At 49.7% G+C, this 14,849-nt stretch overlaps 1 protein-coding gene across 6 annotated transcripts in view; it reads right to left on the minus strand.

Moving 5' to 3' along the window:
- Positions 1 to 14,849, minus strand: part of LOC121527731 (receptor-type tyrosine-protein phosphatase mu-like) — a 262,989-nt gene that overhangs the window by 166,966 nt on the left and 81,174 nt on the right. For all 6 annotated transcript variants that reach the window (XM_041814762.1, XM_041814761.1, XM_041814760.1 and 3 more), the window contains exons 3-4: positions 4,190 to 4,357; positions 3,538 to 3,647 (exon numbers count right to left, since the gene is read on the minus strand). In XM_041814762.1, the coding sequence (XP_041670696.1) occupies positions 3,538 to 3,647; positions 4,190 to 4,357 (278 nt within the window). The remainder of the gene's footprint in view (positions 1 to 3,537; positions 3,648 to 4,189; positions 4,358 to 14,849) is intronic.

Here is a 14,849-nt window from a genome sequence, read left to right on the forward strand (position 1 = left end):
ATAAAACATTCCATCCTCTGCCTTTGAAGATGATGATGTCATGGAAGCTTGTAAAACATTCCATCCTCTGCCTTTGAAGATGATGATGTCATGGAAGCTCATAAAACATTCCATCCTCTGCCTTTGAAGATGATGATGTCATGGAAGCTCATAAAACATTCCATCCTCTGCCTTTGAAGATGATGATGTCAAGGAAGCTTATAAAACGTGTCGTCCTCTGCCTTTGAAGATGATGATGTCATGGAAGCTTGTTAAACATTCCATCCTCTGCCTTTGAAGACGATGATATCATGGAAGCTCATAAAACATTCCATTCTCTGCCTTTGAAAATGATGTCATGAAGGCTTATAAAACATTCCATCCTCTGCCTTTGAAGATGATGATGTCATGGAAGCTTGTTAAACATTCCATCCTCTGCCTTTGAAGATGATGTCACGGAAGCATATAAAACATTCCATCCTCTGCCTTTGAAAGTAATGATGTCAACACTTACAAACATTTTAAAACTTTATCTTTAAAGCATGGTCTGACTCACATTAATATTTCTGTCTCTGTGGTCAAAGTAGAATGATGAAAGCATCCAAAATAAAAGGATGTTAGGATAAGCAGGGTTAGTGTTCCTTGCTCTGTTTCACGGTGGAGAATGTGTAAGTGAAAAGAGCAGAGAAGGTCCGCCGGTGCTGCGTCTCTTCAGTTTACTCATTCATCGAGGTGTTTAATCCGAAGCTTCCCATTTCCTCGTTTTAACTTTTTCTCCAGCCACATCCTGCCGATGCTCTCTCACACACAGATCTTTTGACAATTATGCCGATGCGCGTCATCAGCCAGCATAACTCACACGGATCACACGTGGAGATGACGTCATATCTAGTATCTAGTGAAAGTTGTCCAAACGTGGGTGTTTGATTTGATCTTTAATGCACTAACGATCGTAAATATCGTCAAAAGAGCAGAAATATAAAACCAAAGCTCCAGAATGAGGCAGGGTGAAACGATGTGTCTGGAGAGCTGCAGGTGTGAGGCAGGGCTGGTTTGAGTCATTTGGAGGCCCAGGGCAAAGACCAATATGAGGCCCCTCCCCCTTAACGAATGGCCCCTCCCCCTTTAACTAAAGGGTTAATAATGAGTACAGAAAAATTAGAAAGCATCTCTTCTATGTTAATAAAGCCACAGAACTCCAGTAAAGGCCCCAGTGTGAGCTATAAATACCCAAACAGCCAGCCATCATTCATCATTTTCTTTGAAAAGCATCTCAGAGCTCAAACTCAGCTCATTCTAATATCTGAAAAATCTTTAGGCCAGGTGGAACTTTCATAATGCTGGTGTTGGGCCAAAGACTGGCATCTCCAAAATGATCACTTTTCAGGGAAAGAAAAGTTTATAATTCATAAAAATGATATAAAAATGATTTATAAAAACAAATTAAAATCATGAAAATTGAGATCCAAGGTTTTATCCTGATGTCAGTGATAAATAAAATAAATATCTGCTCATTATCAGTGACAGATTGGTTCTTCTGACTCTACACAGACATTTGTATCTCATTAACCCCATAATTATCCACCAATTCACAGTTTTATTTCATTTCAACTACAGATTATCTGATCCATTATCTACCTTACATTCCCGGTTTGTATTCTGGCTCTCGCTAAAGTATTTTTTAGACAATGTGGCTCTTTGGGAGAGTAAGGTTGAGTACCAGTGTTTAAGACAGAACAAACCTGAGTTAATAAACTGTTTTTAAATGATGACTTCACATTTATTCAGGGATAAGTCTGTCTAAATCTTCCCGGCCCTCTGTGGAAGGTCGTTGCCCTCTAAACCTGATACCTGGCTGTTCCAGTCTAGCTCTTCTGTCCTATTTAATCTGAGAACTGTTACTGAGGTGTTTCAGCCCTCCTCCTCCCTGACCGTAATCCCTGACCGTTAACCACTTCACCTCGACGTGGACATTCCAGCCTTATCGCTACGGAAACTGGCGGCACACACTTCCTGTCGGCACCCAAAAACAGGAAGTCCTCCTCCTCTCCTTCCTCTGACTCCTTTTCCCTTCATTCTTCTTCTCTGCTTCCTGCTCCTCCCACCGCGCTGTTTCACCGCCTCTGCGCTCACTCGGCCGCCGCCAGCCCCGCTGACTCTGGGCTTCTCCACTTCATTCCTTCCCTCCTTCCCTTTGTCCTTCCCTTTCTTATCAAATCCCTATCTGCCCTCCAGTCACTCTCCTTTTCTTTGTCCTTCCCTCCATCCTACTCTCCTCCTCCCTACCCTTCTGTCCTTCCATTTATCACCTCCTCATTCCCTTTCTTTTCCTCTTATCCCTTTTCTCTTTCCCTCCTTCCCTGTGCTGTTCTCTGCTTTCCTCCATCCTTCTCTTTGTCCTCACCTCCCTTCTTTTCTTCCTCCCTCCTTCCCTTTTGCTCTCCCTCCTTCCTTAGACCATCCTCTTTCCTCTCCTTTCCTTTCATCCTCTCTCCTTCCCCTCTCTTCTCTCCTTTATGGGCCCTGTTTTAACTCTTTCATTCCTTCTTCTCTGACACCTTTCCTTCTGTCCTCTGTCGCCCACCAATCGTTTTCTTCGTCTTCTCATTTTCATCCCTCCTTCCTTTCTTCTTGTCATTCACCCTACTTTAAATCCTTTCCTCTTCCCTTCTACCCTTTCCTTCTCTCTGTTCCTTTCCTCCTCCCTGTCCTCTCTCCATCCATTCTTCTTTCTCTCTCTCCCTCGTTAACTCCCTCCCACTAACGAGGTCGATCTGTTGTTGCCGTGGTGATGCTGCTAATTAGTGACGCCTGCTGTGATGATGGGATGGTCTAGTAGCAAACATCAACACCTGTGAGCGTTAGTTAGCAGAGCTTTTCTCATTCCTCTGCCATTTTCCCATAATGCATCAGGTGGACAGGTAGAGGATGGACCAATCCTGCGAGCTCTGCTCAGAGACAGGGTGAGCAGTCTCATAAATTTCACAGCCCTGCTGTGGGGTTTTACGATAATCCAAATATTCTAAACAGATTCAGTCAGTAATAGGGAGCCGGTTCAGCCCTGCTCTTTGTCTGCCAGGTGCAGACTGCAGCAAAAAGAAAGCTTTTTGGCATCAGAGGGTTCCCGTAGAGAGAGAAAATAACTTCCTGCTATTGTGTGAGTGTGGTGAACCAATTAGCTTCAGCCCTCATACAGCTCTGAGATGACAGAGCTCTAAAAGCCACATAAAGGAGCTTTCAATGTGGATCAACCACATCCAGAGACCGTGAGTGTTCCTGCAGCACAGAAACCCAGAGGCCTTGTTCTGACGTCAGAAAGCACACCGTCAGCGCGGGTGGCGCCAATGCACAGCGATCCAGGGCCGATTCAGCTCCATAGTACTGAGTAGATCAGTGGTTCTCAGCTGGTCTAGGGTCTAGGGTCTAAACCTGACCCACGTCTCTTACTCCTTTATCCTGACTGAATGTTTGGTGAGAGATAATCTGGACTTCAGACAGACCAGAACAGAGAGACGTGGTGCTGATGTGAAAACAGCGAGACAGTTGGTGATTGGTTACCTGGTAGTGGTTTGGCCAGAAGGTAGATACAGCAAGCTCCACCCCTTTCCAGATGTGGTAGGCGGGGCCTGAGGAGTTGAAGACCGGAACTCCCAGAGGACTGTTGTTCTCTGCAGGGAAGAAAAAACAGAATGAACACCACAAGCTCCAGATCCAGATCCCTAATGACTTAGTCCTGGAGACCTCCTACTGCTGGACCAGAGTGAGACCAGTCTAAGGGGGGTCCAGGACTGAGACCAAAGTCTAGAGGAGTCAAGGACTGAGACTAGAGTCTAGAGGAGTCTAGGACTGAGACCAGTCTAAGGGGGGTCCAGGACTGAGACCAGAGTCTAGAGGAGTCTAGGACTGAGACCAGTCTAAGGGGGGTCCAGGACTGAGACCAGAGTCTAGAGGAGTCTAGGACTGAGACCAGTCTAAGGGGGGTCCAGGACTGAGACCAGAGTCTAGAGGAGTCTAGGACTGAGACCAGTCTAAGGGGGGTCCAGGACTGAGACCAGCTTTAAAGGATGACATCACCAGCTGCAGCTGTATTTTCTCCATTGTCGGCCATAGTTGGCAACTTTTGGACATTTTTGGACTCTCAACAAAGCTCGGTTGACAAACATGGAGACTGATGGTGTGTGTGAGTGGGTGTGTGTGTGTGTGTGCTTACCTCTGATGTAGACGTTGAGCGTGGCGGGAGCCGCCCCCTCCCGCCCCCCCGCCCTGTAGAACATGAAGTTGAGGCAGTGCGTATCGTTTTCTCTGAGCGGAGGCAGCATCATCTGAGCACGCTCACCGGTGTAACGGCCAGACGTGTTCACAAACAGGAAGGACGAGCCTGCACACAGGAAGTGACACCTCGTTAAAAACAAAGCACAAAATAAAATCAGGTGGAACACAGCGACAGAGTCCAGATTTCAAAATAAAAGCACATGGAAGCCCTGATGGAGGTCTGAGCCGTTTTAGAGCTGAAGAGTATGGAGGACTTTAGAACCCCGTGGAACCTTCTGTGTGAGTTTGTGAGAAAATAAATGATCAGAGGTCAAAGGTAAGGCTGAGTCTGCTCAGAAACGCTCCTGCCATCACTCTGGAGCTTAAACCAGGACTCAGACCTCCAGTATGTGACCTCCTTCACTCCTCAGCAGTCAGACTAGCACAGATCCAGAGCAGACAGATGTGAGAACAGAGGCAGCAGTTTGTCAGCAGAGAGGATCTTTAATTGGACGACTTCAAAATAAAACTGTTTTTCACTTTAAAGCTCTAAAAGTTTGCTCCAGCCTCCGCCGCCGTCACTCACTCTGTCTGTCGCTCTTTGTCTCACTAAAGTTTCTATGAAATTCAAATCACTCGCTTGTTTTTCCGCTGCCGTGCGTGTGTGTCATTGGGTTGAAGGGCGTCTCCATGGTGACAGAGGGAGAGCAGCAGTGATTGGCTGCCTGATCTCTGAATGATGGCTTCATTTCACTGAGCTAAAAAGTCTGGAATATTTTAAAGACACTGAAGTTTCTAAAAAACACAAAAAAATCAGTGAATTAATTTAAAAATGACCCGAACTGTCCTCTGAGAACCATTAACCAGCAGAGAAGTCGACAGAGTCCGGACTCAGACCACATCTCCACCCGATTAACCTCAGTTAATCTGACTAAAAGTTACTCCAGTCATTACACTGAGCTGTGAAAAACCAGAAGAATTATAACTATATACCATTCACTGTAAGAAACACACGGCACTGGGACTCCTGAACACCACTGTTGATACAGGGCTTTAACAGGCAGATGGCCTCTAAACAGCATCAACAAGACCCCACGCTAAAGAGCCAAAACCAGGACCTGACCAGGGTTCCAGCACAAACACATAAGAACCTGGACCTCAGAGACCAAGGGGACTCAGACGTCAGCATCGCCACAGATCACTGGGACATGACCCGTCACTGGGACATGACCCATCACTGGGACATGACCCATCACTGGGACAGGACCCATTACTGGGACAGAACCAATCTAGGACAGGACCCATTACTGGGACAGGGCCCATCACTGGAACGTGACCGATCACTGGGACAGGTCCCATCACTGGGACAGGACCCATTACTGGGACTGGAAAAATCACTGGGACAGGACCCATCACTGGGACAGGACCTATAAGTGGGACAGGACCAATCAATGGGACAGGAAAAATCACCGGGACAGGACCCATCACTGGGACAGAACCAATCTGGGACAGGACCCATTACTGGGACAGGACCCATCACTGGGACATGACCCATCACTGGGACAGGACCTATCACTGGGACAGGAAAAATCACTGGGACAGGACCCATCACTGGGACATGACCCATCACTGGGACAGGACCCATCACTGGGACAGGATCCATTACTGGGACAGGAAAAATCACTGGGACAGGACCCATCACTGGGACAGAACCAATCTAAGACAGGACCTATCACTGGGAGAGGACCCATTACTGGGACGGAACCCATCTGGGAAAGGACCTATCACTGGGATAGGACCCATCACTGGGACATGACCCATCACTGGGACAGGACCCATCACTGGGACAGAACCAATCTAAGACAGGACCTATCACTGGGACAGGACCCATAACTGGGACAGGACCCATAACTGGGAAGTGACCCATCACTGGGACAGGACCCATCACTGGGACAGGACCCATTACTGGGACAGAACCAATCTGGGACAGGACCCATTACTGGGACAGGACCCATTACTGGGACAGGAAAAATCACTGGGACAGGACCCATCACTGGGACGTGACCCATCACTGGGACAGGACCCATCACTGGGACAGGACCCATTACTGGGACAGGAAAAATCACTGGGACAGGACCCATCACTGGGACAGGACCTATCACTGGGACAGGACCCATCACTGGGACGGGACCTATCAATGGGACAGGACCAATTACTGGGACAGGACCCATAACTGGGACAGAACCAATCTGGGACAGGACCCATTACTGGGACAGGACCCATTACTGGGACAGAACCAATCTAGGACAGGACCCATTACTGGGACAGGAAAAATCACTGGGACAGGACCCATCACTGGGACAGGACCCATAACTGGGACAGGACCGATCACTGGGACAGGACCAATTACTGGGACAGGACCCATAACTGGGACAGGACCGATCACTGGGACATGACCCATCACTGGGACAGGACCTATAAGTGGGACAGGACCAATCAATGGGACAGGAAAAATCACTGGGACAGGACCCATCACTGGGACAGAACCAATCTGGGACAGGACCCATTACTGGGACAGGACCAGTCACTGGGACAGGAAAAATCACTGGGACAGAACCCATTACTGGGACAGGAAAAATCACTGGGACAGGACCCATCACTGGGACAGGACCCATTACTGGGACAGGACCCATAACTGGGACAGGACCCATCACTGGGACAGGACCAATTACTGGGACAGGACCCATAACTGGGACAGGACCCCTCACTGGGACAGGACCCATAACTGGGACAGGACCCATCACTGGGACAGGAAAAATCACTGGGACAGAACCCATTACTGGGACAGGAAAAATCACTGGGACAGGACCCATCACTGGGACAGGACCCATTACTGGGACAGAACCAATCTAGGACAGGACCCATTACTGGGACAGGGCCCATCACTGGAACGTGACCGATCACTGGGACAGGTCCCATCACTGGGACAGGACCCATTACTGGGACTGGAAAAATCACTGGGACAGGACCCATCACTGGGACAGGACCTATAAGTGGGACAGGACCAATCAATGGGACAGGAAAAATCACTGGGACAGGACCCATCACTGGGACAGAACCAATCTGGGACAGGACCCATTACTGGGACAGGACCCATCACTGGGACATGACCCATCACTGGGACAGGACCTATCACTGGGACAGGAAAAATCACTGGGACAGGACCCATCACTGGGACATGACCCATCACTGGGACAGGACCCATCACTGGGACAGGATCCATTACTGGGACAGGAAAAATCACTGGGACAGGACCCATCACTGGGACAGAACCAATCTAAGACAGGACCTATCACTGGGACAGGACCCATCACTGGGAGAGGACCCATTACTGGGACGGAACCCATCTGGGAAAGGACCTATCACTGGGATAGGACCCATCACTGGGACATGACCCATCACTGGGACAGGACCCATCACTGGGACAGAACCAATCTAAGACAGGACCTATCACTGGGACAGGACCCATCACTGGGACAGGACCCATAACTGGGAAGTGACCCATCACTGGGAGAGGACCCATCACTGGGACAGGACCCATTACTGGGACAGAACCAATCTGGGACAGGACCCATTACTGGGACAGGACCCATTACTGGGACAGGAAAAATCACTGGGACAGGACCCATCACTGGGACGTGACCCATCACTGGGACAGGACCCATCACTGGGACAGGACCCATTACTGGGACAGGAAAAATCACTGGGACAGGACCCATCACTGGGACAGGACCTATCACTGGGACAGGACCCATCACTGGGACAGGACCTATCAATGGGACAGGACCAATTACTGGGACAGGACCCATAACTGGGACAGAACCAATCTGGGACAGGACCCATTACTGGGACAGGACCCATTACTGGGACAGAACCAATCTAGGACAGGACCCATTACTGGGACAGGAAAAATCACTGGGACAGGACCCATCACTGGGACAGGACCCATAACTGGGACAGGACCGATCACTGGGACAGGACCAATTACTGGGACAGGACCCATAACTGGGACAGGACCGATCACTGGGACATGACCCATCACTGGGACAGGACCTATAAGTGGGACAGGACCAATCAATGGGACAGGAAAAATCACTGGGACAGGACCCATCACTGGGACAGAACCAATCTGGGACAGGACCCATTACTGGGACAGGACCCATCACTGGGACAGGAAAAATCACTGGGACAGAACCCATTACTGGGACAGGAAAAATCACTGGGACAGGACCCATCACTGGGACAGGACCCATTACTGGGACAGGACCCATAACTGGGACAGGACCCATCACTGGGACAGGACCAATTACTGGGACAGGACCCATAACTGGGACAGGACCCATCACTGGGACAGGACCCATAACTGGGACAGGACCCATCACTGGGACAGGACCTATCACTGGGACAGGATCCATTACTGGGACAGGACCCATAACTGGGACAGGACCTATCACTGGGACAGGACCCATTACTGGGACAGGACCCATCACTGGGACAGGACCCATTACTGGGACAGGACCCATAACTGGGACAGGACCCATAACTGGGACAGGACCCATTACTGGGACAGGACCAATAACTGGGACATGACCTATCACTGGGACAGGACCCATTACTGGGACAGGACCCATACCTGGGACATGACCTATCACTGGGACAGGACCCATTACTGGGACAGGACCCATCACTGGGACAGGACCAATTACTGGGACAGGACCCATAACTGGGACAGGACCCATCACTGGGACAGGACCCATAACTGGGACAGGACCCATCACTGGGACAGGACCCATAACTGGGACAGGACCAATTACTGGGACATGACCTATCACTGGGACAGGACCCATTACTGGGACAGGACCCATACCTGGGACATGACCTATCACTGGGACAGGACCCATTACTGGGACAGGACCCATTACTGGGACAGGACCCATTACTGGGACAGGACCCATAACTGGGACAGGACCCATCACTGGGACAGGACCCATTACTGGGACAGGAAAAATCACTGGGACAGGACCCATCACTGGGACAGGACCTATCACTGGGACAGGACCCATCACTGGGACAGGACCTATCAATGGGACAGGACCAATTACTGGGACAGGACCCATTACTGGGACAGAACCAATCTAGGACAGGACCCATTACTGGGACAGGAAAAATCACTGGGACAGGACCCATCACTGGGACAGGACCCATAACTGGGACAGGACCGATCACTGGGACAGGACCAATTACTGGGACAGGACCCATAACTGGGACAGGACCGATCACTGGGACATGACCCATCACTGGGACAGGACCTATAAGTGGGACAGGACCAATCAATGGGACAGGAAAAATCACTGGGACAGGACCCATCACTGGGACAGAACAAATCTGGGACAGGACCCATTACTGGGACAGGACCCATCACTGGGACAGGAAAAATCACTGGGACAGAACCCATTACTGGGACAGGAAAAATCACTGGGACAGGACCCATCACTGGGACAGGACCCATTACTGGGACAGGACCCATAACTGGGACAGGACCCATCACTGGGACAGGACCAATTACTGGGACAGGACCCATAACTGGGACAGGACCCATCACTGGGACAGGACCCATAACTGGGACAGGACCCATCACTGGGACAGGACCTATCACTGGGACAGGATCCATTACTGGGACAGGACCCATAACTGGGACAGGACCTATCACTGGGACAGGACCCATTACTGGGACAGGACCCATCACTGGGACAGGACCCATTACTGGGACAGGACCCATAACTGGGACAGGACCCATAACTGGGACAGGACCCATTACTGGGACAGGACCAATAACTGGGACATGACCTATCACTGGGACAGGACCCATTACTGGGACAGGACCCATACCTGGGACATGACCTATCACTGGGACAGGACCCATTACTGGGACAGGACCCATCACTGGGACAGGACCAATTACTGGGACAGGACCCATAACTGGGACAGGACCCATCACTGGGACAGGACCCATAACTGGGACAGGACCCATCACTGGGACAGGACCCATCACTGGGACAGGACCAATAACTGGGACATGACCTATCACTGGGACAGGACCCATTACTGGGACAGGACCCATACCTGGGACATGACCTATCACTGGGACAGGACCCATTACTGGGACAGGACCCATCACTGGGACAGGACCCATTACTGGGACAGGACCCATAACTGGGACAGGACCCATAACTGGGACAGGACCCATTACTGGGACAGGACCAATAACTGGGACATGACCTATCACTGGGACAGGACCCATTACTGGGACAGGACCCATACCTGGGACATGACCTATCACTGGGACAGGACCCATTACCGGGACAGGACCCATCACTGGGACAGGACCCATTACTGGCACAGGACCCATAACTGGGACAGGACCCATCACTGGGACAGGAAAAATCACTCGGACAGGACCCATCACTGGGACAGAACCAATCTAGGACAGGACCCATTACTGGGACAGGAAAAATCACTGGGACAGGACCCATCACTGGGACAGGACCCATTACTGAGACAGGACCCATAACTGGGACAGGACCTATCACTGGGACAGGACCAATTACTGGGACAGGACCCATCACTGGGACAGGACCCATTACTGGGACAGGACCCATAACTGGGACAGGACCCATAACTGGGACAGGACCCATTACTGGGACAGGACCAATAACTGGGACATGACCTATCACTGGGACAGGACCCATTACTGGGACAGGACCCATACCTGGGACATGACCTATCACTGGGACAGGACCCATTACCGGGACAGGACCCATCACTGGGACAGGACCCATCACTGGGACAGAACCAATCTAGGACAGGACCCATTACTGGGACAGGAAAAATCACTGGGACAGGACCCATCACTGGGACAGGACCCATTACTGAGACAGGACCCATAACTGGGGCAGGACCTATCACTGGGACAGGACCAATTACTGGGACAGGACCCATAACTGGGACAGGACCCATTACTGGGACAGGACCAATTACTGGGACAGGACCCATCACTGGGACAGGAAAAATCACTTGGACAGGACCCATCACTGGGACAGAACCAATCTAGGACAGGACCCATTACTGGGACAGGAAAAATCACTGGGACAGGACCCATCACTGGGACAGGACCCATTACTGAGACAGGACCCATAACTGGGACAGGACCTATCACTGGGACAGGACCAATTACTGGGACAGGACCCATAACTGGGACAGGACAGATCAATGAAGATGACAGTTTAACCCAAACAAGACAGAGGGAAGAGAAAAATGTAAAAACGTTCAACCTTTACTGGAATGTTCTGAGGAAATACACGCCACAGAGGAGAAAGGGGAGGGGCTAATTTATTAAGACAAACTCCTCCCCTTTCTGATGATGATGTCTATCATCTCTGAAGGAAACAGACCGACCTTCACATGGTAAATTTCATCAGTTTATCCTGTTTGTTTGATTTCAGCTCCAGTTAGAGGAGCTGATCCATTCTCCCTCAGACGATCGATTAGAAAAACAACGAGATTAATCAACGAAGGGAGGAGAAGAGGGGAGGAGAAGAGGGGAGGGGAGGAGAAGAGGGGAGGGGAGGAGAAGAGGGGAGGAGGGCAGGGGAGGAGAAGAGGGGAGGGGAGGAGAAGAGGGGAGGAGGGGAGGAGGAGGAGGAGGAGAGGAGAAGAGGGGAGGAGGGGAGAGGAGGGGAGGAAGAGAGGATGAAGAGGATAAAGATGAAGAGGAGAGACAGGAAGGGAGGAAGGAGAGGATGAGGAGGATGAAGAGGGGGAGGATGAAGACGAGAGAAGAAGAGAGATAAATGCGGGCTAAATGGGAGGGAGAGGTTGGGCGAGCGAGGACAATAGAGGCTGATGAGGGGAGAGATAGAGAAGAATCCAGCTGATGAAGATTATGACCTCTTCAGTGATGAATCATTCTGATTGGATCGTTTGTTTGTGATGAGTCGTTTGTTCGTCAATAACCTGATAGGTAAGACGATCACCTGTCAATCATCTGGCAGAGGGAGGAGACTATTTCCTGGATTATCTCTGGGTGTTTACTGAACCACAGACCAACAGTCAGCTGTTTCAGTTTCCCTTCTTTTCTGAGAGGTCTGTTTATGATCGGCCTGCAGACGTTTCTAAAAATAGAACCAAATGGTCCAGACTAGAACATGGAGCTTGTTCCAGACTGTTCTCCAGCGTTCTCTGTAAACTAAAATTCTGACAAGAAGTGCTTTCATGGCGTCGCCCTGCTCCTCTTCCTCTCTCTGACGCTCACGTAGAGAGGGCGAGGAACAACGAAAGAGGGAGACGACAACGCACCGGGAGAGTCTGGAAGGTTCTGTTGATTCTGTCCTCTCTCCGTTGAGTGCTCGTTGATAAACCCACATCCATGAGCTGTGCTGGCAGGTAAACCACCCAGGTGACAGCCGCTAAACAGCGGCAGAGTCGGCAGTGAGCATGTGCAGAGAGACACGACACAGGGAGTTCACTCTGACCTACCCTTGTTTGTCTGTTTGCTTCCTCTCTCTGTTCCTCATCTGTCCATCCTTCATAATTCATCATTGATTACATCTCTCTGCCTTTATCCCCCTCCTTCTCTCTCTCCCCCTGACTGTCGATCGCCCAGGCCTGTCCAGTCACGTCTATTTGTGTATGTGTGAAAACACATGTATGCATGTATGTGTCTGTGTGTACCGGCTGTTTCCGTAGCAACCCAGGAATGTGTTTGAGCAAACAGAGGGAGAGAGAGAGAGAGGTCAAGCTGCACAGGGGGCGATCAGCAGACTGGAGTTCTACCCTGGAAAGAACAAAACTAGAAAGCCTGAATTCACTCAAACTTTCATTCCTGGATCTTCTGGTGCTTTTAAAATCTGACAGCAAAGACTGATCCTCACTACTTCATTAGTCACCACTCCGTCATCTCTCTCCCTTCTTCTCTCGTCCCGCTCTGGTGATCAGCTGATTATGGGCGTTCACTCTTGAGTACTCAGCTAATCAGATTCTACCACATCCTCATTGGGCCAATCATCATGCAGCTGTCATATTTTAAATCAGCCTCTCTTTCAGTTGGCCTGTTGTTGCAGCTGCCACCCTCCTCCACCCCAGCCGCCTCCCTCCAGTTCATCAGCATCTAGTCCAGATCCAGGTCTTCTGCTCATCCCTCAGTCTCCTCCTCAGAGCCACCTCACTGAGTCCCATAAGTCTACTCCTCATGTGATCCTGCTGCCTCATCCACACACCACCAGGGTCTGGGCTCCATAGGGGGGGTTTCCTAGTCCTGCTGATGCATCACTGCCCCCTCTTTGTTCCAGTAATGTCCCAGCAGTTTTGAATGGTTCTTCTTTGCTGTTTTGCTGCTCTGGCCTAAAATGTTGGTTTCATTACTCCACACTGCCCCCCTGGTCACTGATGGTATTGCAATGTTTGGTCTGTACCTGCAAGCTTCAGAGATTGTGCAGACTTAAATGTTTCAGATCAAACGAGTGTGAATGTTAGTCAAAGATAACCTGAGTAAACACTGAAGCCAGAGTTTAAACGCTGGTTTCACTTGTTCAGGGGCAAGGCCATCTCTGTGAACAGCTCTGTCTATGAATGAGCCTTTAGAGACCACAGTCTCATTTCTGTGGGGGTTTTTGGGGGCATGTTTCAGTTTCATTTCTCCCACAGCTCCATGGACGACTTCATTCATCCATTCATGAAGATTTACTCTGATAGAGTCAGGTCTGGTCAATAATCCATAATCAAACAAAAAGAGAGATTTAGGAGGAAAAACAACAGAAAACAGAAAAACAAACTCCAGATCTTGATCGTGTCTCTGCGCCTCGCTGTCTCATTAACCTCCCGCCCCCAGATCACCTGCCGGCCAATCACAGACGACCCCTGCCATCTGCAAACCAATCACATCAGACCCAGCTCACACTCACACACAGACACACAGGCAGATGGAGGGGGGTAATTCTATTACCAGAGTTTTATTGAAACGTGAGGAGAGGCAGCTGCAGCGTATTGAGAAGATTTACACAAATAACACACTCACACACTCCAGCAGGAAGTGTGTGTGTGTTTACCGTCGTCCTGCAGCGATCAAGGATCTGACTGGAAGTTAAAATGTCGACATGAACCATCCAACAGACGCCTCCTCCGCTCTTATAAACACGCCTGATTCCATAGAAATCTCTGATGACATGTTCCCTCAGTAAACGTGTTCTTAACGTGTTCATGGTGTCAGCCTCTACGGTCACGTCTTCAACACGGCCTGACCTTCATCTGCTAAATTATCAGCTCATCTAAGACCAAACAGTAGTCTGGTTTGGTACCCTGATCTTAAATATGGTTGGCTGATGAATAGAAAAATATCATTTTATATCATTTTATGTTGTACTGTTTTATATCGTTTTATGTTGTACTGTTTTATATCATTTTATGTTGTATTGTTTTATATCGTTTTATGTTGTATTGTTTTATATCGTTTTATGTTGTACTGTTTTATATCGTTTTATGTTGTACTGTTTTATATCGTTTTA

The sequence above is a fragment of the Cheilinus undulatus genome, linkage group 19 (genome assembly GCF_018320785.1).
Source record: "Cheilinus undulatus linkage group 19, ASM1832078v1, whole genome shotgun sequence".
In the NCBI taxonomy this organism is placed as follows: domain Eukaryota; kingdom Metazoa; phylum Chordata; class Actinopteri; order Labriformes; family Labridae; genus Cheilinus; species Cheilinus undulatus.